Source organism: Gopherus flavomarginatus, chromosome 4, assembly GCF_025201925.1.
Source record: "Gopherus flavomarginatus isolate rGopFla2 chromosome 4, rGopFla2.mat.asm, whole genome shotgun sequence".
Classification (NCBI taxonomy): domain Eukaryota; kingdom Metazoa; phylum Chordata; order Testudines; family Testudinidae; genus Gopherus; species Gopherus flavomarginatus.
The window spans coordinates 40190843-40213715 of record NC_066620.1 but is presented as its reverse complement, the minus strand read 5'-3'; the positions used below and the strand labels follow the sequence as shown (position 1 = coordinate 40213715).

The window sequence follows — 22873 nt, the reverse complement described above, 5'->3', positions numbered from 1 at the left end:
AATGCCGGCTACAAAAGTGTCATACAAATGCCTGTTCTAACACTCTGGCGACACTGTAAAAATGAAGTGGGCAGCATTATCTCCTGCAAATTGTAACCAAATTTGTTTGAGGGATTGACTGAAGTAGAACTGAGTGGCTGTGTAGGCTCTAAAATTTTATGGTGTTTTATTTTTGAATGCAGTTTTTTTTTTTTTGGTAGATAACTCTACATTAGTAAGTTCAACTTTCATGATAAAGAGATTGCAGTAAGGTATGTATCAGGTGAATTGAAAAACACTTCCTTGTGTTTTTTTTACAGTGCAAATACTAGTAATAAATAAATATAAAGTGACCACTGTACACATTGTATTCTGTGTTGTAACTGAAATCAATATATTTGAAAATGTAGAAAACATCAAAAAATATTTAAATAAATGGCATTCTATTACTGTTTAACAGTGTGATTAATTGCGCAATTAATCGAGATTACTTTTTTTAATCGTGTGATTAATCGCAATTAATTTTTTTTAATCATTTGACAGACCTAAAATATATTTTAAAAGTTAACAGGTACAGAAGTTTTCAAATTAACATATTTAATGATAGACTGTCCTATTTTGGCAATACAGACTGAATTTCTCCACAGATGGACAAACATCCTATAGAAATATCGATCATGTGACTAGATCTTCACCTCAGACCGCATCGCTTGCACATTTGGGTACAAATCACTGAATTGGTTTACATTTTCAAAGTTATCCTCACAATTTTGAGGACTAGAAGCTTTCTCTTTTAAATTAAAACTTTTATTTTTAGTATCCTTGTGCAAAAAGGACAGATTCCAAGCAGAATTACACTATAGTCATAGCCCTATGTATGCAAAGTTTTTATGCAAGTCATAGTAACTTCAAACACCAATATTTTTTTAAAATATACTCAACAAGAAGAGTTTTAAAATAATTAAGAATCTGTATAGCACTGTAAAGGTAAATAGCATTTTTTAAAAGAGAAGACAAACCAAATCAAACAGTCCATCTTCTAAAGACCTTACAATCAAACATACAAAGCACAGGACAGCTGAAATAGAGCAGAGGGTGTGGAGAAATCAGTGCTTAGAGACACCAGTGTAGCAAAGTCATATGGAAATAGGAGGCTGAAAGAAACAGTTTGGAGTGCAGAGGGTTGGTATGGGAAAAATATGTAAAAATAATCCGTGGAGCAAAAAAAATCAACAACATTTGTTGTGTGTGATACTTGATCCTTTGTATATTTTGCAAGGCAACCAGATAAAGGCTAGTAAAAATGGGTAGGACTAGGTGGGTAAGAAACATGTATGTCTGAAGTCTGTTTACAGCAGGTGGTAAATCCATACTGTAGACCTGAAACAGTAAAAATAATTTTTGAAGCAACTTCTATTGAGCACTTCCTCAACAGTATTTCATAAGCCCGAATTAAGGAAATGATATTGTCATTTAAAGTTAATTCACTTCCAAAAATTGTTCATATTTTTTCTCTTGCACAAATGTTCACCAATAAGGCCAGAAGAGACCACTGTGATCATCTACACTGACCTCTTGCCTAAGACAGGCCCTAGGACTTCCCTGAATTATTTTTTGTTTGAACTTGAGAATGTCTTTTAGAAAAACATCCAATCTTGATTTTGAAATTTCCTGTGATGGAGAATCAATGTATCATTTGGTAAGTTGTTCCGAAGGTTTGTTACTCTCACTGTTAAAAATTTGCACTTGATTTCTAATCGGAATTTGTCTAGTTTCAACTTCCAGCCATTGGACCTTGTTATACCCTAGTCTGATAGGGTAAAGGCGCTTTTAATTTTGAATTTCTGTTCCCCATGTAGATACATGTGATCAAACTACCCCTTAAACTTCTCTTTCAAAAGATAAGTAGTCTGATCGCCTTGAGTTTTTCCACTATAGGGGATGTTTTCGTCCTTTAATCATTCTCATGGCTCTTCTCTGAATCCCCTTCAATTTATCAACATCGTTCTTGAAACTGTGGACACCAGAACGGGACACAATATTCCAGTAGTGATCACACTCATCACAAATACATAGGTAACCTCCTTACTCCTACTTGAGATTCGCCTGATTATGCACCCAAGGATTGCATTAGCCTAGGGGTAGGCAACCTGTGGCACGCAAGCTGACTTTCAGTGGTACTCACACTGCCTGAGTGGCCACAGGATAGCACAGGAAGTTCACATGCAGCTGATTATCCATGTTACCCCAAGCTTTTTTCCAAGTTACTGCTCCCCAGGATTGAGCCTCCCATTCTGTAAATATAGCCTGTATTCTTTGATTCTAGATGTATAACTTCACAGTTGCCTGTATTAAAATGTATGGTTTTATTCTGTCCATCTTACTAACTGATCCAGATTGCTCTGCATCAGTGATTTGGCCTCTTCATTATTTACCCCATCTCAATATTTGTCATCTGCAAACTGTATTAGTGATGATTTTATGTTGTTCTCCAGGCCACTGATAAACGTTAAATCGCACAGAGCTAAAACCTAACCTCTGGGGAATCGCACTAGAAACATACCTGCTAAGTAATTATTCCCTGTTTACAATTACATGTTGAGACCTATCAGTTACCCAGTTTTTAATCCATTTAATATGGTATGTGTTAGTTTTGTATCATTCTAGTTAATCAAAATTTTACATTGCCCTTGATTTTATTACTATTTCATCTATATTAATCTTTTGAAATGTATTAAAAAGTAAAATATAAATGCAGAAGAAATGTTAATGTTATTGTAATATTACTGACACTGTGAAAATGAGCCTAACTTGACAGATCTCTACCTTATCCCCTTACTAAGCCCTGTTTACAGTGCATCTTCTGGCACCCCACAGAGTCATTTGAATTTTTGTCATTTGGGGTGAAGACTAAATTACAGGTTAATTTCAAAACTGCAAGTAGATGTTGCAGACTAGATTACTGTCATACAAGAGAAATACTATTGATGAAATATAGACGGATATAAAGCTTCATATAATCAGTATTTTCTTCTGTTTTAGATTCAAGTTCAGTTTAATACCTTTAAAATCAGTTTTTATTAAAAACTACTCAAATTCTTGTGAGGCACAACAGCACTTACACATATATATTAAAGTTTTCAGTTGTAAATTCAGCTCAGATTGATTCTTAAACTGCAATAGTATTGTCTCAGCTGTATACCCACAGCATTAAAGTGACTCTTTTAGGTCAAAGCTATCGGTAAATGAATGAATAACTGGAATGTCAATCAGACACATTAATAGTTTTTGGTCTCTAAATGTATGATTCTGAAGCTATTTATACTGTGTGTGCAGAATAAAAAAAAAGCCAACAAAAAGTAAATGGAAACAACATACATGTTATGGTGTTTCCTGCTGATACAACATACAAAATGTTTCCAGACTCAGGCCCCCAAAATAAGTTTAAGCTCAATAATGAGACCAGTGCATTATAACTTCAGTTTAAAGTGATAAAAATCTACTATATCTGTCTCAAATTTCCTTAGAACAACACTGCAGGCGAGTTTTTGTTTTATAAGGCTACCCAACCACAATTAACTGTAAGACAACATTTATAAGGTAAATGTATAGGATTGGATGTCAATGATTATAAAATGCAAAACAAAGGAAAATAAACATAGCTCCAGAATACACGTTTATAATACAAATGGAACTTAACGCTACTGGAATTGCAAAAACTAAACCTGGCAGGCTTAAATGGCTTTGTGCTTGGGTTACTATAATTTGAAGAATAAATCATTTTTTTTTCCGACGAGCAAGTATTTTTGTGAGGAGTTGTTGTTAATAATTCAGCAGAAAAAAGCCACTGACAAAACAAGAACTTACTAAACAGCCTTAAAATTGAATTTATTTTTAAGATTATGTTAATGTTCTGAATGCACATATTGCTAAATCTTACAACAGTTCTGCATTTTAATTGAACTGTATGAATATTATTTTTTGTAAGTTACATTTAGAACAAAATGTGTGTGCAAATAACCAGACAGGTCCAAGTTAATGTCTAAAAATCTTATTGGACACAATCTTCCTATACAATTTATATATTCATCAGTATCCAAATTTACATCTCAAAGGTTCATATAATGGATAAAGTGTCTGATCCCAAACACATTTTAATTAATGTGTTCAATGACTTCAGCAGGCTTTGGATCAGACCTCAAAAGAGTAAAGCCCTGATGCAGCATTAACAACCAGGTTAGCAAACTTGTGTCTCCATGGGGTCATCAATGCAAGGTAGGGGTCTAAGTTTTTAAATATAAATTCACATGATCCATGGATCATTGAAAAGAATGGGAGTTTTGTTTTTATGGGTGAACTACTATTAAAACTTTACTTTTTATTAGTATCGACAAATGCCATATATGCTTCTTTTTAAAGGGCAAACTCCTATTTCTCTTTTAAAAACACTTCACATAAGCAGTTCAGATATTACTTCTCTCATTGCAATCTCTTCATTTAAAAAAAGGAGGTATGCTATCATAACCTAAATGACAGAAGCAGCCTAAGCATATTATGTTTGACTCTCACACAAATACAAGACAGCTCTAACTCGACATTGCTCTGCAATTTAGACTGTTCTATTTGTAAGAATCTGAGGCAAGTTACTTTTGTCTGGTGCACTTGTGAATTCTTCAATCCTGAAAAAACACCATGTGGGTAATTTCACTTATACATGTAATACCACTGAACTAAGTAGGACTACTTCCATAAATAAAGTTACAGACAAGAATAACTGTTTGTAGGATAAGGCTCTGTAACAAGACTGACCACCCTCTAATTCTTCTCTCATTCCTATTTCAAAATTATATAAATCATTCCCCTCTTACAGCATGTAGCTCTAAACCTAACAACTTTCCAAACCAGAGAGTCTGCTTGATAAAAAGACTCCAAATATTGATTTTAATTGGAATGAAGTGCTACAACGTTATGCATAAAGCTTTAGTGAAGTGGCAATTTACCTAAGGGGTTTACTGATTGAAAAGCTCTCAAACCTGAAATCACTAGAGAAGGAGAAAGAAAAAAGGGACTCTGGAAGGGGAAAAAAACCAAAACAAAACGAAAACTCTTAAAACAAATCCTTCGCTGCAAATCTGAAGCAGATGTTAGCGTGGAGGGAAATCAATTCAGTAAGGTACAATCAGCTTTACAAAAATTATTCTGTTAAAACGGGCTCTTGAAATAACTAAATGTTTTTTTTTTTTTCTCTTCATCAGCTACAGCAAGGAATCTTCAAGGAGACTGGTGTTGCAATTACAACTAATCCTCCCCAAAAAATTAACTGTGTTGAAGGCTTTGTAATTTCCCTAGGTACAATTTAGCTGTCACTTACTTTAAAATTTACTCAAACATGCGTTCCGAACAGCACTAACTTCACATGTCAAGTGCTTTCCAGCCAATTGAGTCTAAACTGGAAGTCGGTGTTAAACAACTGAATGATTAGACAAGATAGCTCATTTCCCTGCTCTTTTGTTCAGAATAAAATGCCACATTTACATTATCAGGCTCAACAGGATTTTCTGACAGAGGGAAAAAAAAACCCTTGTGAACACTGTCCGTATTAAGCACATGAAGCCTGTCATTTACCAATCATCCTTCAAAAAGCAATAGCCATGAATGTAACTTAATTACGACCCAATGATCCTTGACGAAAAATCATCTTATCACTGTCCTGTCCCCCTAGGGCAAATGAACCACTTTTGTCCTCTGGCACTGATGATGCTAAATTCCTAATTGCAATAATGGAGTAAAAGAGCCGAACCTCCTTAATTTCCTTGCAGCACTTAAGAGTTTTAAACTAGGAGGAAAAAAATACGGAAATAATATAAATATTTGGATTAAAGATGTTGAAAATAAGAAAAAAAACTGTCGTTGATTAAAGTAAGCAATATTTTAAAATATTACCTATTTTTAAAATTAATGAGTTAAAAGGTCATGAAATGTCCTGTATTTACCAAGGAATCATCTCTAGCCCATAAAACCACACATGTACTTAAGTCTATGAAACCTAGATAAGAACTACGGACAAACAGAGGATTCAGATTGCATCTACACACCTGGTATATGAAACACCAATGAAATGCATGTGTGTTCACACAGACGGCAGAACAAATTAACCCACAAGGCCCTTTAGTGAACAGCATGAATTAAAACTGCTATTTTGATCATTTTTAAACAAATATCCAGAAGGTGTAACTGGACTGTATTTTCAAATGACTCTACCAGTTAAACAGGTTGTGTTCACTGATCTCTGCTAACAAAATAGTTACATATTTTGCCCACATAATTCAGATTTAATGCACATTTTATATTTAGTTACCCGGAAATTTTCTTAGCAAATGTGATAAGGGTTTCAAGTATGTATTTATCCAGGATGTATAAATTAACTAGCAGTATATTATTCTTTAAATCTGGGAAGATAAAATATAAACTGAGATCTGAAATAATTCCATTTTTAGAGAAACTTTATAAATCAAATGAAACTGAGTTTCTCCTTACACAACATTCACATTTATATTTTAAAAGTTTGCTTGTGCAGTAGCTATCTTGTATGAGTAAAATCACCAGCTGTGGTAGATGTTTACTTCCTCTCCTGTAAAGCACCGTATAGCAAAGAAGTAGATTAGCTTCACAAACCTCTTTACAGTTTTGTAAATCTGTTAGTGTTTGAGTAGGTTTCCCTTGACAGTTGATAGAGGAGAGCAAAGAATAACCCAAAAAGTTACCCACTAAATCCTCAAGGATTTTCATATTATACAGGTAACACACACAGTCACAGCATTAACCTCTCCCCATTATCAGCAACTGGAAGAATCAGTTCAAAAGTAAGATAAGTTTTAAGCCCAATCTTCAACTTATTATATTCCTATGGAAGATTTTGACAGGTTGCTCAAAATTAAAAACATCCAAAGTCAATATCCTGATTAGGATATTTTGCCATACTCTTCAAAGAAGAATTATCTTGAATGAGGGATTGAAGATTAGATATGTAGTTTTTTGCAATTTTTCCTGAATTTACATTTCTTGAGCTAATACACTGCTCACACCAAGAATAAAGCTAATACCTTTTAAGATCACTTTAAAGGATTTTTACTTTAATTGAGATAATTGCTTTATCTTGGGAAAAACAAAAAACTGTCTTTATTATTCACGTTAAATTTATTTCTATGATCATCTATTTTTGAACTAGTTAGTAAAATTTCCTCCCTGTCTACCCATAAAAGCACAGGGGGTGGAGAGGTAGAGAAAATGGGTTATCTGGCTATGCTAAAAGAAGGACAGGAGATATTTGACATGGGTTTAATCAGGCTGCAACTTTATTATTAGCTGTTTGGGACTACCCGGCAGTTAATGTACAGTGCAGGTAACCTCATATTTATTCTGTAATTACCTAGGGGGCTTTTATCAGCTCTCTCTCTTTTTCACTCCAGGTCCCTCCAACAAATCCATTGCTGGGAACTTACCATCCAAATCCCCCTCGTAGGAGGGGGAAAGTGGGCTATAAGAATGGGGGGTTGGCTCCCTGCTGTACCAATCACAGGAGTCCCCAACTGCTTCACATTTGTCCCTTTAATGAACACCTCTTTTTTAATTCATCAGATTTTGTTAAGAAAATATTTTATTGGGAACTGTCACCTTAAAAAGTGTTCAGAATGTGAAGGGTCTGAAGATCTTTCCTATCTTGCATGCTGTCTGTAGGAGGAACAAGTCTCTGAAACTGATTTGGAAGATGTAAAAACTTAGTTGTAAATCCAAAAAGACTGATAAGGCAAGAGTAAGCATTTTAAAACTACGGTTGTTTAAATCTTCCATAACAGTCACAGGGTTTTCCTTTCCATCCTACCAATGTCAGGAATTAATAATTATTTTTAAAAAATGGCACCAGCAGAGCCAGTTCCATGGAACATTAGAAAATCCTGGAGCTCAGCCCACTGGCTTGCCAAACTTCTGAAGTGACAAAACTGTACCAGCAACTTAACTCCAGCAGTTCACCACCTGCATCTGTGCTGCCATGAAGCTATATAGCATGGCAAGTAGCAAATCACTTGGGAACCACAGTGATGAGCAAATGTTATAGCGGATATGTATAATTATACCCATTCTAACACTATGCTCAGTTCAATCATAACTTTCCAAAACTTTTCAACCTTCTGGGAACAAATTTCTCAGGCTTGATCACTTCCTGAATGTGAACTTTTTGGGAAGTCTGAGTAGAAACTGTGTCTTCCTTTTTAAGAAGAAAAGTCAGGATGGAGTAACAAGGCTTTTCCTATCGTAATAAGGGAAAAAACTCTGTCTTATAGTCTTCCTGAGAGGAGCAGGGAAGGAGCTAATTCTTGCAGACCTTTTAACTTATTTGGAATAGTGCGTTCCACTGCTTTCTAGCCAAATATTTCCACATTATGGAATGTGTGTCTCTCACTTTTAAAAAATAACCTAATTCTATTAAAAGACTAAGTTAATCTTTCATTAGTGTCACTGTGCAAGCACTCAAAATCACAAAAAGTTGGGAAATGACAAAGTTAAAGCTACACATACAACCTTTACTCTGCCCCTTTTTGTATATACATGAAGGTCTTTAATTACATGATCATACACTGTTTGAAACAACTATATACAATCTTCACTACACATGTAGGATATTGTAATAATGTGTACAAGTCTGTGGATGCCACAGGCTGTGAAAGTCATTATATAAAAAGTATGCAGAAAATTGTTCTTCTTATACAGTATAAAAATGTAATCGTAAGTATTTACTGGTATTATATATATATATATATATATATATATATATATATATATATTATATTGCAGCTAATATCATAATTAACTGTCTCATCCTGTGATTTGCACCAAAGAAAGCCTGTGCTGCTGATTGAGAAGGGTGTAGCACATGACTGCTGGCAAATGTATTGGAATATTTATTTTTGTGAAGAGAACTTTCATACGGTCTACAAAGATAACTGGGCCATTTTGACAAATTTTTAAAATATACAAAATAATAAAATTAAATATTACAAAACCATGCACATACGTATGAGGTCATAGAGAAAGATTTTTCCCACATATAAGAGCAAACACTGGTAGTTAATATTGCAACAACTGGATGTTCCAGTGTTAGCAAGCACATATTCTTGAAAGCTGACTGACTGTTCAATAGATAGCATTCTGAATACATCAGTAATATTTTACATAAGGTTTATTTAAAAAAACCAAAAGAACATATTTATATTAAATCAGTGACCAAATCGGAAGAGACTGTTGACTAATTGAGACAGAATCCAAAATGGATAGAAGCAGGGGTCCTGGGTCCTTTGTATAGTGGGAGTGCTGAGAGCCGTTGAACCAAACCATAAACCCTGCATTTGATGGAAACCACTTCAAGACAGGGAGTGCTGCCGCACCTCCAGCACCTCTAGTTCCAGCACCAATGGATAGAAGAAAAGGCCTGAACACTTGAGACTGTGTGCTGGAGGGATGGGGGGGACCTAATTCTTGACACTCCTGTGATAAAGACCAATTATACACAGTTCAAATGTGGAATTTTCCTCAAGTAACTGTGTCTCATATTAAGAAGACTATGTAAGGACATATGCCACATCGTGCATGAAAATTAGTTCCTGCCAGAACAAATGCATGGAGTTCATTCTCCTGTTGAATTATACTACTGGTACAAATGGAAAAGTAATGGGAAATATTTGGACTCGAGCACCCAGACTATATGGTGATACTTTGGGAGTACTATCAGATTTCTTAACTTTTCGCCTAATTACTTAGTGGACAAGGAAACCTAATTTCAATCCACATAAGTGTTATTGATATAGGCAGTGAAAATGAAATATATGCACATCTTTTGGGTGGGGAACACATGCTTTTTGTCTCAATAACTTAGGGATGTATGTAGCATACTATGACCAAATATCCCTTATTCAAACACAATTGCAAGGCTTAAAATCTGAAACAACCAATCTGTGAGCAAATTTTGATTGTGTTAAATTTGTCTATGTGACATAGTCATAGCTCTCATGTAGGCACCATGAAATGAAATATAATTAACAAAAAAAAGCTATTGGTCTGTTTTTCAAAGTGTTCCATCTAAAACAGTCTCAAAAAAGTTTTACTTTAATATACTACATCTTCACTTGTGTTTGTGTGTATGTATATAATAAATAAATCATGTAACATCAACAAATATTAGCTCATACCCTACCCTTAATATCAAGCCTCAGAAAACTTACTTTTCAAGGTGAACAGTAATCAGAGGGGCACAGAGGTTAGTAGAAGGCTTTGCTAAGCCCAGTGTCAGAATGGACTCATGTAATCGATTCACTGTTTCAACTTCACCTCGCATGGCTGCAGCATTAAGGATGTGGAAAAAGGATGTGACTGTTGTATCTTTGATAGGAATATTCTTCTCTTTCATCTCCTTTAGAATGTTAATAGCATCTACAATGAAACAACACAAAAGACCCTTAGGTAATTTCATGTAGGGAAAACAAACTGCTATTAAAACAGCATTTCAAACCCAGCAGGAATGTAAATTTTGGTGTATAATGCTGATTTCAAGTTAATTACTACTTGTATTTCTAAACGAGACTACAATTATAAATCCACAATAGCATGGCTTTATCATTCACTGCAACTTTGACTACAAATTATAGATAGGAACTGTGTGCCCACTTTGCACTACATAACCCTGTACAGTCTGCCCTATAGCTGCAAGATCCCACTAAATGGATGCTTTTATCGTTCAATGCTAACATCTGCTAAATCACACCATTGTTTCTTTAGCAGATGGCTTGTCACGAGGCCAGATAATAAAGATGTGTTTACACTGAATATACAGCCAGACTAATGGTCTGATACCGATAGGGCCTGTTTGCTGTGTCGATACTAATTAGCCAAGGAGAGCCAATGAAAGCTTTCTAACAGACTGCATGTTAAAACATTAGGTTCATTAAGCTTCATTAGGAAGGCAGAAACAAACATTTTGGGATATGGAATAAGTGCATTTTTATAATGTTCTTAATTATTGCACAGGCAAAATGTTTTGACCACTTTACATAAAAGCAGCCTAATGTTTTAAAAGAACTTTGCAGATCACAAATGTACCACAGAAAATAATGCTACTCGGAAAATGTAGCCATACTTCTTCACTGTAGAGGAGACCAGAATATAATTTATTGTCACTTGGAAGGGGGCAGGGTTTTGAATATAATTCTAATAAGTGGTCAAGTGAAATTTCAATGAAAACATCTGATGAGGAAAAAAAGGTGCAATTTTACATTAACAAAAAAAATAGCCATAATGTAAGATTAAAAACTGAACGATTGAGTTAGGTTGGCTAAATTTTGTAGCCCTTCTTTAAAACAATTGGCAATAGCCTGTAGGTTACAACAATCAGCCTAAGAACTTCTTACGTTATTAGGCATGAAGTCCATATAATTTACAGCAAAGACCTAGGAATCCAGTTGGGGTATCGAATGCAATATACTCATTAAAAGCCAAAATTACAAATCAATCTATCACACAGACTTTAAACTGTAATGTAAATAAAATATAAATGAATACCAACATTAAAAAATATTAAAGTACTTCATAAAACAAGTTACTGGATTTTTACTGCAGTGTTTGGACCCTTACAAGAAGGTTATGTTTATAGGTTCCATGTTCAGCCTTCAGACCTTCTTAAGCAAAAACAAAGCCATTAGTCTAGGCACATACGCAATTTGTGCCATAAGTCATGATCTTCAAACTCAATCCAAACAGCAATGCTAATAAAAACTAGCTGCAGAAATGCAAAAAGCACTGAGCTGTGCAAATGTAAATGACAAGCTTGCCAATCCATTAAAACTAATGGCCTGTACTGTCCAAGCATCTCTGGTTGAATTCACATGCAAATTTGTATGCAAAATGTTCGAGCACTTTGCAGGACATGATATACCATTAATATCAACTCACATTTTTAGTCCACTGGCAAGATACCTTTATTATACAGCAGTAACTTATACTAAAAGCAAATGGCTTACCTTCTAGTCTGCCATGCTTTCCTAAGACTTTCACCAAAGCTAAGTACTTGTTTGTGTCAAGAGCAACAGATGAATCTTTACGGAAGCTAAAAATTAGAATATATTAAAAACTGCATTAATAGAAGTTCAGTTTTTAAAGTATATAGAATGAAGGGTTATTCTTAAAGACAAAGCAACAAAGATATGGAATTAGTTACACAGTAGTTAGATTAAAATATTTCAGAGAGAATCTGACAGTCAAAGTTTGCCATTGAAGTACATTTTTTCTCTTTAAAAAAGGATAATAGGCAGCAAATAAACTTTTCAGAGAATTATAAAAAGGGATGTCTTTATCAATTTGACAGTAGGGAAGAACAAGGCACACCGCTCCCATATTTAAGACAGAAACTTCTTCCTGCAAACACCCCGTCTTTGAGTATTACAGTACAAATAGCACTCAACATAAAAAGTCATCCACCTTTTGTAGCCCCTTCAATTTCTACTATTCATAGTATTGTTTCTTTAATTTAGTCACTTTCCCAAGAGCATTGAAGGAGGAAGGGAGGAAGGTGCTTTTTAAGGCACTTGTTGGCAGCTCCATAATAAGCTCACAGCAGATCAATGAACCTTGACCTACCATTGAAGCACTACTATAAAACTCAGACTCTTACTTACTGAGATATTTACATAAAAAAACCAGTATGGAAAAAGTTACTGCATATACACAATAGCAAGTTTCCCAGTGCTAACAAGTGAGCCATTTTGTGTGTCTCTCAACACTGACAGAGCTCCCTCCACATTATGGATACCTGACTTGAATTCCACTGTAAAATCCAAGTAAATTTTAGCAAGGGAAGGGGGAGAATCAAAAGCATGCAAAAGCTATATATAACTATCATGATTCACTACGACATTAAAACTGAATTTTAATTTTTTGGGGGGTGAGGCGGGAAAGGGACAAGAAAGGAGAATGCTCTGTAAGACAATTTGCTCCCAGACAAACCACGCGTAACACATTTTAGCTGGGAGCTAATTTTCACAACCAAGATATAATCTCTGAAAGTGGAGGTTTAAAAAGGAAATGTTTGCTGACAGGTCTTAAAATATAACGTCACTTACAAGTATTGCTATTCTGATGCAATATAAATGTAGTTATATTACCACTTTTCAAAAACAAACCTGAATTTAAAGGCTAAAGGCTGTTGACAAAAACATAATCATTTGCTTATTTAAGATAATACATCACACACACACACACACACACACACTTTCAGAAGTGTGATAATCTGAGAAGGATTGCTTGTTTTAAAAATTCTTGATCTTTCTTAAGAATTATACACATGGGGGAAAACTAATTAAAAATGTATGAAGGGGTTAATATTCAACCTACTTAATTCAACAAGGTCTGTGTATCAGCATAAATCTCTGTGACATGTTTCAGTGCCGGTGTACTTACACTTCTTCTTTCAGGTTCATTGCATCTTCCACATTATCATGTCGACAGCACAAATTTATCAAGGCTGCATAGCCACCAACAACCATGTCCGGTTCGTATTTGGCTTTCACTTCAAGAGCTTTTTGCATATTCTAAAAAAGAGGAACAGAGCAAAGATGTGAACCACGGAAAAAGTCAATATGACATTATGAATGCTAGGGTTCAGTATGTAGCTGTATGAAAAGCTTTAGTGTTTTAATACCAAAAAAACATGTTCATGAAACAAAGCTAGTATTTAATTTTAACAACAAAAGTTATTTTAAAAAATAAATTCACCTGTTCCCAAAATGTTTCAGTTTAAATTAAGTGAAAGGTGTATTTTAGGCATTAGTCTACCTGTTTTAATAGCAGTTTCTACAATGTTTTATGACAGACTGATTGTTGACACACACAGCACTACAAACATGATTTACTATGGAACATGGACTAATATTTATGTACAATGCCATGCTTTAATTTTATCAGGCACCAATATCCTAAACACAAAATTGAAAAAACTTTAAGACAAGAAACCAGTTCATAATCTAATCAATGAACAGGCTGCTTCAGCATTTGCCATAATCTTTTAAAATAATATAGTTTGCGTTGTTGTTTATGCAATTTAACGGGTGCCATATTAAAGCTTACGACTTATCAGACTATTCTTATAGTCTCAGGTACAGCATTGTAACAGACAGTTATTTGAGAAACAGAATCTCTCCAAAAGCTGGATTCACAGCAATACTGAATACTGTGCTATAATATTCAACACAGTTATGGCTCTTTGTAAAACCATGGGTATATGACAAAATCATACTGAACAAGAAATTGGACAAAAGTCTGATGATATCCCACAAATAGCAGACACACTAAACTGAATATGAGCTACAGCTGGACGCTAGCCGAATGAAGGCAAGAGCCTCTTTATCTCAGAAAGAGCTTTCCTCCAGCAGGAAAATGGAATTTCAATCCCTGCATTAACAACCTAGTAATATTTGACTTGCAAATGACTACTGCATGTATCAGTTGCTTGACAATCTAGATATAAGAGACCGGAGCCATGGCTTGAAAGGACATTTGGCATGTATGATAAACCTATCACAGCTGTTACTATCATTCACTTTGCAGATTATCGTAAACAAACTTCAGCAACCCCAAAACATGTCATTCAAGGTGTAACTGAAATTAGTTAACCTTTTTCTTTAATTGCTTTTTTGCACTTATGTTTGATTTATAAGCATCAAACCTTGAAACCTCAAGCATTGCGCTTGTCCTTGCTTAACTACATCTATCCATAATATAGTCATCTACATTCCTTTTAAATATAGCTCAGTCTTTGCAATTATCTCTGCCTTGCTCAAGTTACCTCTTCTGCACAGAGAGCAACTATAAGCTGTTTTAGGACATTTCCAATAGGTTGCTTTTCAGCTTTTAGCTTTTCCAGTTCCTCCTCCAAAGCAGACACTTCAAGTTCAGTGTTCTAAAAACAGGTGATAAAAAGAAAACAAAAAAGTTAAAAAAAAAATAAATTAATAGATCACTTTGCCAAAGGAAGATGAAACCTGTTTACTCCTAATTCAAAAGAAAAATTTGTAACAATTAAGAATGCTGTAGCTAATTAAGGAGCTGGTGCCAGTTAAAAACTTGAGACAATGACATAATAAAAACTGAAGCCATGGGAGCTCTGAAGTCTAACATTTTTACAGTGAGGAAACGTGCTTCTCTCAGGCTCATTTTTTTAGTGGTAGAAATAGAGAGAAGAGGTTTGTTTCTTTACCTCTATACCTAGGCACATTGAAGATTAAAAAAAGACTTGATGCCACACAATGACCACCATACTGGATTTATACTCCTGTCATTCAAGGAGTTCAGAGTGCATAAGCTGATTAAGCCTCCCACCACCATGACCTGAATTTTACAAATGGGGAAACTGAGGCATGGAACCTAAATGAATTGCCAAGCTCAACCAGGAAGTCTGAGGAAGAACCTACATATTCTGACTCCCAATCTTGTGTATTAATTACTAGACTGTACTTCCTTCTGCATGGCCCCCAAACTCCTCCCCTACACAACTATATCATTGAGAACTAGTTAATATCTTCATACATTATTACCCAATGCCCCCCCCACCCCCCAAAAATTGATTACTATGCCACAGAGAAATCCAACTATTAGTGAATTGACTTACTTTTGGAATGTCTGCTACTGACAACTTTTCTCTATCAGTCACTAAAATTAGATCCTAAAATTTAATAAGACATAAAAATAGCAGTAAATAAAAAGAACAAACTATATGAATAAAATGAGCTTAAAATGCTAAAAATGTTGTGGCAAGTACAAAAGCTTTTTTTCTAGTGTTATTAGATTTACTAAAAGGAAAGACTGATTCTTTAAAATACTTTCATTAAACGTAGCTCTTCATAAATATCCTAAAATAAAACTGGGTTTCAAGAGCAAAGAAGATTTAGGGAAAGGATGAAGTGTTTACTCAGTTAAACAAATACATCTATTTTGGCAAGATTATATTCCTGGAACACACACCATATATATTTTATATTTTAATGAAATAAAATAGTTACTATATAACCACAGACCTTAATTAATTCAGGAACATGACAGGCGTCCAGCAGTTTACGAATGCCTCTGTAGATATTTGTAGGGATTACTACATTCTGTATCAAGAGGTGGGGGGAAAATTACATGAGTTTTGAAACACAACCAAACTGAAATTTGTCTAACACAAATTATCTCAGACATAATTTAAGTCTCCAGCTCTTGCATGGCATCGAGAAGTGGTCTGGTTGTACTTAAAAGCAGCAATTTCAAATCTAATAGATACATGTCAGGCAGGACAGGCATTATGTAGCAAAAAATGAAATGGTACCATCTTCTTCAGCTGATGGAAGTATTGTCTCAAATGCTCCTCCTTGGCCTGTACCTCTGAGTCACTCATGCTGTCAATCAAGTTATAAAGAAAATAGCCAACAGCTTCTGTGGAAAAAAACAAGAGAAAGCATTCCACTAAAATTACTGAGACTGTCATGTTATCAAGATTAATTTATAAGAAATCATTTTGGTGTGAGATGTCACCCTGATGAGAGGCTCTGAAATGGCAACAATGATCACTGAGGCATAGAGATTATGTGGTCTGGGAGCACATATCTAACTGGTGAGTGAAAGGAATATTAATTATTTTCAGACCCAGTGACAGCTTTTCAGTACAGAATCTTACTTCAATCTATTCTTTCCACCACTGTGTGACAGAAGTGGTACTGCCCAAGGCCTTCCCCCCCTTTCCTACCCACCACCCCAAATAGTTGCCACAAATATTTTGTCATTGCTCAAAAGAAAAAATAGCTTCCTAAAGCTTTGCATATTTTATTCTGTATCTTTTACACATTTTTTATATTAAAATGCTTTTCATAGCCAGCTAGTGGAACATAAATACAGAGTAAAGAATATTAAATGATTTTAACAAGTAGATCCAATAATCCTGTGAAGAGCTGCCTATTAGCCAATGAAAATCAAGATTAACAAAGATGGTTTAGCTAACAGCACTAATTTTCTTATGCATTCAAGCATAAAAATTTATATGGCCTTGTACTCAAGCCTGAAGAAGGAGCTAAGGACTTTCCAAAAGGTTCTGTTTCCTGTACAAAACTTATACTCAGAAAAATAGGAATTAAAACAAAAAATAGACAATGTATTTATCCAGATTAAATGAAAACAGAGTCAATTTGTTCCAAAATAATGTATTTGGATTGATATGTACCATTTTCTTCTATAAAATTAGAAAAGGTTATCAAAATGAACATTAGTTGGAAAAGATTCTACTTAAACATTTTCACTATATGAATAATATTGACAAACTGATTTATTTGAAATCTCTATCTTGCTTTAAAAACTGCTCATTTTTCTAAATATGAAATATATTTTAAATAAGAAAAAGTAATGAAAGATCACATTAGATCTCATAAAATATGCTGTGATGATCAGGATAAAGATTTTAGACAACGTTTTCAAATTTCACTTTCAAAAAGAAGCAATCAGTGTTTACTGTTGTAATCCCTCAAGCCCATCATTACACAGAAGAACGGATTTGTGGATAAGTTACAATCATAGAAATTGAAACTCTACCAGTTGGTCCTGGAGGCGTCTGGCAATAACGTCCATCCTTGTACAACAGTTCAGTTATCTGGTAAGACAGAGTAATCGCACATTGCAGTCAACAGCAGCAAGCAAGGACAAATAGTATCTAAAATTGAATTCTCCAAATAATAAAGTACCTCTCCACTAAGGTATTATTCTATACCACATCACAGTAATTCACTAGGAAAAGATAAAATACAAGGAAGGGTTTTTTTTGTAAATAATACGTTTTTCTTAAAAAAAATATATTGTAAACTGAAATGTTTTCTGAGGTACAGCAATTAGACTCTATTCTATTCTGTTTACGTAACATTCTACCAAGTAAGTGATCATAAATAAGACATTGCTTACAGCACTCATTAACCAATGTCACTTCTGGAGTTGTTAAAATTACGTTCTAATTTGCTGAAAAACGGCCCATAGAGCTTTTATTTTCTTACAGTTTGAAACAAGTGAAGCTGTGCAGAAAAAGTTATATGTCCCACAATGGTAATTTTAAAATTTCTACAATTTAGATGTTCCACATCTGTTGCAACTTTGCTTGAAAATGAGTAAATTCACTTTTAATGACACTTTGCACATACATAGAAAGCACCAACATTTAGTTCTTTAGTCTTAAATATAAGTGTATAAAGGCTAACCAATTTGACATTGGTCCAATCAGTCTTATAAAACTGAAAGAGTAGCTAATATTTTATTTTAGAAAAGGTATTCTCCCCTCTCTAAACTGATATGATAAATGCTTACCCTAAATACAAAAAAAAACTTTAAAAACATCTTTGTTTTTTCTTAATACAAAGATACAGCCATTACATAAAGTTCTAATTTTATTCTCTGTCAAGTCAGTCATTGTTCTACATTTGGGCTTTTTCTACCATGATGCTAGTATCAAAGCTAAACCAAATGGCTGAGAAAGGTATTTACATTGTTACCTATATACTGAGGGAATAAAGCTCTATTTTAAGTAATGGAACGGGGGGGGGGGGGGGGGCGGGGGGGGGGGGGGAACCACGCATCTTCACTTACTAATAGAAAGGAACAAAGCCAGACACCTGTCCTGCTCTGGGATGCCTACATCACATTCAGTTCCACCAAGAAAACACAATGTGGACAGTTAAACTACAGCTTCCCTTGTCCCCCTTTCTTACTCGTACTTGAAAATGTATCAGAGAAGTCACAAAAACACACAGCCCACTGCTCCAGAAATCAAATCCCAGAATGGCATGAGAGGAATGGATGAGAGGAAATAACAAAAAAAGAGTGACTGTTACAATGTTCACTTTTTAAAAAAAGTAAAAAGTCTTGTAAATTGAGATTCTTTGGAGGTGCAACCTTTGTTCATTATAATATTTTTCAATTGCAATACTTGACTTCTGAATTGCAAGATAGCTTTTTTCTAAAATTGGATGCCTTAAGAAAAAAAATGTATCTACTTGTAGATCTAGCAAACAACTTCAGCTCAGCTACTGTCACAAAGGAAACTTCATCCTCTCTTTCTCAGTTGTGGGAAAGAGCTGCAGCAGCTCAGGTTACAGCCTCATGCTTGTGACATCACTATTTGTTATATCCAAAGATCTTGCCAGGCTCCTCCAAAAATGCGAGGGAATTTCCTGTGTGACATTCCTGATAGTTCAAATGTAAAAAAGCAAGCAAAATAAAAATAAAAATAATAAAACAAAAACAAAAACAAAAACACACCAAAAATTTCCATCTAAAAAAAGTTTAAGACTTTCCCTCCACATTAGAAAGAGGCAATGAAGCACAAGAACAATCTACTTTTGCTTCACAGTTCTTGTTTATATTAGCTGACTTAAACCCAAATAAATGACGTTCTAAGTTTTCTACTTTGTCCTCAGTTTTCCTCACAAGCAGATTGAAGTACACAAGATCACCATGAAAACATGCTATGATCCATGCAATACTTCAGCGTGGCACAGTGAAACAAGTACAGGACAGTAACTTTAAAAACAAAACTAAGTAAACTCCTGAAGGCAAGGTGTTGAACTCAACATAGTGAAAGCTTCTTACTCACAGCTCAATTAATGCATCTCAGTCCTGATCTAACAGCAACTTCACTATCCAGTACTCTGCATGTATTACCAAATGTGTTACATTGTGGGGTGGTATGCAGCGTGGACCACACTTGGGAGGACAAGATGATCACAGTGATTTCTGTTTGTGACTTGAGCTGGATGACTGCCTTCATCTGGAATTTCCTTGCTTTTGTTAATTTACATCAGATCCTCCATATTACTATAACATAGTAGTAACACGGTGCAATTTTTTTCACCTTAAACTTTGTTTTTAAGTCCTAGCAAACATTTGAAGGGAACAGAGTCATACAAATTGGCTCCTGAATCTACATAAAATCGTGTACTAGGTTTAGTGACTGTATATAAGCAATAAAAAAGTTGTTGTACTTGTTATACTGAGACTTCATAGTAGTATCATGTATAAAACTAAATAAATTGGCACTAACATCAGTTTTTTCTTCAATATGCCTACCATACAAACCTAATACTACTACTATGCATGACCAGATTAAGTGTCGTAATTTCTTAATGACAAATGTCATGATCAGAAGTTACTGTCAGGGCTGCCTGTAACCAGCAGCTCAAATTCACAGTAATGCATTTTACACATATAGTGGTTAGAGATTTTGTTTCTGAAAGCATTCCAAATAGTTCTATTTATAATTTCAGTTTTACCATCTTCACTTACCTTGCTCCAAAGATCTATATCGTTGGACCTGAAGAGGGCAGCAGAGGATAAAAAATTAACAGCAGTAAGATAATTTTTTAAAAAGCAAAGAGTATTACCGCTAACAAGCACCCAGCGTCTGTGTACAGTATATATTCATCTTACTCTGGGTTATTTATCAGATTTTTTTTTAAAATTTACATAAGATACTATGTTTTCACATAACAGATATACATTTCACATCAATATTTCTGTTTCTGACAAGCATATTCATTTGTTTGCCATGTTGTTTAAAACTGACTCACTATACTTAGTTACCATTAAAACTAGAGTGAGATTTACAAATTTATTATTCTATCAGGTGATAACTGTACTGATATTTTGTACTTCAATCTATTCAGTATTTCATTCACATCAATTTCAGGCAAATACAGAATAGGTCACATTTCATGCAGTTGCATGTGGAATTAACTACAGCAAAGTCCAGAGCGTCAAACACTAAAACTAGAATTTAAAAAGGAGTGAATAATTTTTGTGAACAACATTTGCAATTATACACGCAAAAAAGGAAGTAATTGAATCTCATGCTCCAGTTGTAAATCTGATTATATGCAGGTTGCGAAAAAGAGTTTTCTCCCTTCCCACAAATAGTATGGTATAATTGCACTGAGGGGTTGGGGGGGTCATTTTTTCCTTTGCAGCATCAAGTATTGGACATAGGCCAAAAATGGGAGCAGGCTGCCAGACTGCAAATCAGTTATTCAAACTGGTATAGCAAACCCTAAGTTCCTACGTTTTATACAACATAAAAACACTATATAGAAAGTAGAGCTCAAAACACCCATCACCAACACCGCATCAAAACTATCAGACATCACAACAGCAGTAATTTTGAAAAGCCCAAAGAGCCAAGGTGTAAACTGTATTTTGTACTCTTAACCACCCCCCCCCCCCCCGCCATAAAAAGATATCAAGCTCTCAGCCTAAATAGGAACATGGAAACTATTATAAATCATTCAGAAAAATTCATGGTGGTTTGTTTGTTTTTTTAAGCACATTCAACTTGTATTTCACTTAGACTGACAGTGGTACAAAAAGGTTAAATTAAAAATGAGTCACACACAAGTTTAAAAAGAAAACAAAATGCTTTCTCTGAGCTTTACTGAGCTTTCCAGACTAATAACTGATCTACCATGTCACTTCTTAGTGATGTCAACCAACTGATATTCTCAGATCACTTGACTCTTCCCAAAAAAGAGCAACAAAAAACAACTACACACACACACACACACCCTACCTCTACCCTGATATAACACTGTCCTCGGGAGCCAAAAAATCTTACCGCGTTATAGGTGAAACTGTGTTATATCAAACTTGCTTTGATCTGCCGGAATGCGCAGCACCGCCCTCTTCCCCCAGGGGTGCTGCTTTACCATGTTATATCCGAACTCGTGTTATATCGGGTCACGTTATATCAGGGTAGAGGTGTATGTATATACATGGATTAGCCTGGACATTATTTTGGATCTCTGTATATGTGTGTGTGTACACATACATACACACACATACTCTCAAAATAATGTCCAGGCTAATCATCTGGGGGTTCTTTTACATAAAATCTATTATGTATCAGGGCTGGGGGGTGGGGAGAGTGTTGTATGAAGATTCTAGTTCTAAAATCTACTCATGTAAAGATTCAAATTGGACATTTAGCTCCAAAGTCTTCTGTGGGGTGCAGGACTTGAAATCGGCACACTGATCAGGTTGCTGATCTGGAACTTCTTCATAAGAGTTTGATGGATTCTCAAATTTCATAAAAAAAATTCTAGCCATGACAGTTGCGAACAAAACCTTAATACATGAATTGAGTGTAAATAGCATAGCGATGTCTGTCCCAATTTGGAGATACCCTGAAACAATACTCTCCATTGTGAACTGCCCCACACCTCAATGGGTAGTGAACCGAGTTCTCCAAAGATAATTTAAATGTCAACACCAATAACTGTTTCGTGGCTGACGGTATTATTATGAAGATCTGAACAATCTGCTTAAGGCTCATTTTGGCGCTTAGAGCGGATGGTGCCTAGAACATACCATCCCCAACCGCCAATCTGACCCTGGGACCCAAAAGCCCAGAAGGAAAGAACAGAAGGGGCATCTGAAGAAGAGATGTTGTGATGAGGCTGATGGTCACTGCCTTCAAAGCAGCAGGTTCTCAGGAAGGAGTAAGTGGCCACTAGAGGTGAATTCTTTACTTCACAAAAGCCAGACCTTACACTTGGAAAGGTTCACCCACAATTTTGAGATTAAGTGCCTTTCACAAAAGCAATAGATCCCCTGAATTTGAGATACCAGTCTCAAAGGACAGACACAACCCCATCCCCCACCCCACAAAAAACCACGAACGTATAACACAGCTCCTATTTTGAGACATCAAGCCTCCTTTTACAAAGCATTTGCCCCATGCTCCATCTCAAATAGTACATAACCAGAAACCCAGCTATGGTTCCAACTACCACTGGGT

The 22873-nt window shown here is 35.1% G+C and overlaps 1 protein-coding gene across 1 annotated transcript in view; it reads right to left on the bottom strand.

Moving 5' to 3' along the window:
* LRPPRC (leucine rich pentatricopeptide repeat containing) overlaps nt 1-22873 on the bottom strand; it is a 164211-nt gene that overhangs the window by 92795 nt on the left and 48543 nt on the right. The window contains exons 15-23 of the mRNA XM_050951750.1: nt 20371-20398; nt 17638-17695; nt 16385-16491; nt 16095-16172; nt 15689-15742; nt 14867-14980; nt 13483-13613; nt 12048-12133; nt 10257-10464 (exon numbers count right to left, since the gene is read on the bottom strand). Of these exons, the coding sequence (XP_050807707.1) occupies nt 10257-10464; nt 12048-12133; nt 13483-13613; nt 14867-14980; nt 15689-15742; nt 16095-16172; nt 16385-16491; nt 17638-17695; nt 20371-20398 (864 nt within the window). The remainder of the gene's footprint in view (nt 1-10256; nt 10465-12047; nt 12134-13482; nt 13614-14866; nt 14981-15688; nt 15743-16094; nt 16173-16384; nt 16492-17637; nt 17696-20370; nt 20399-22873) is intronic.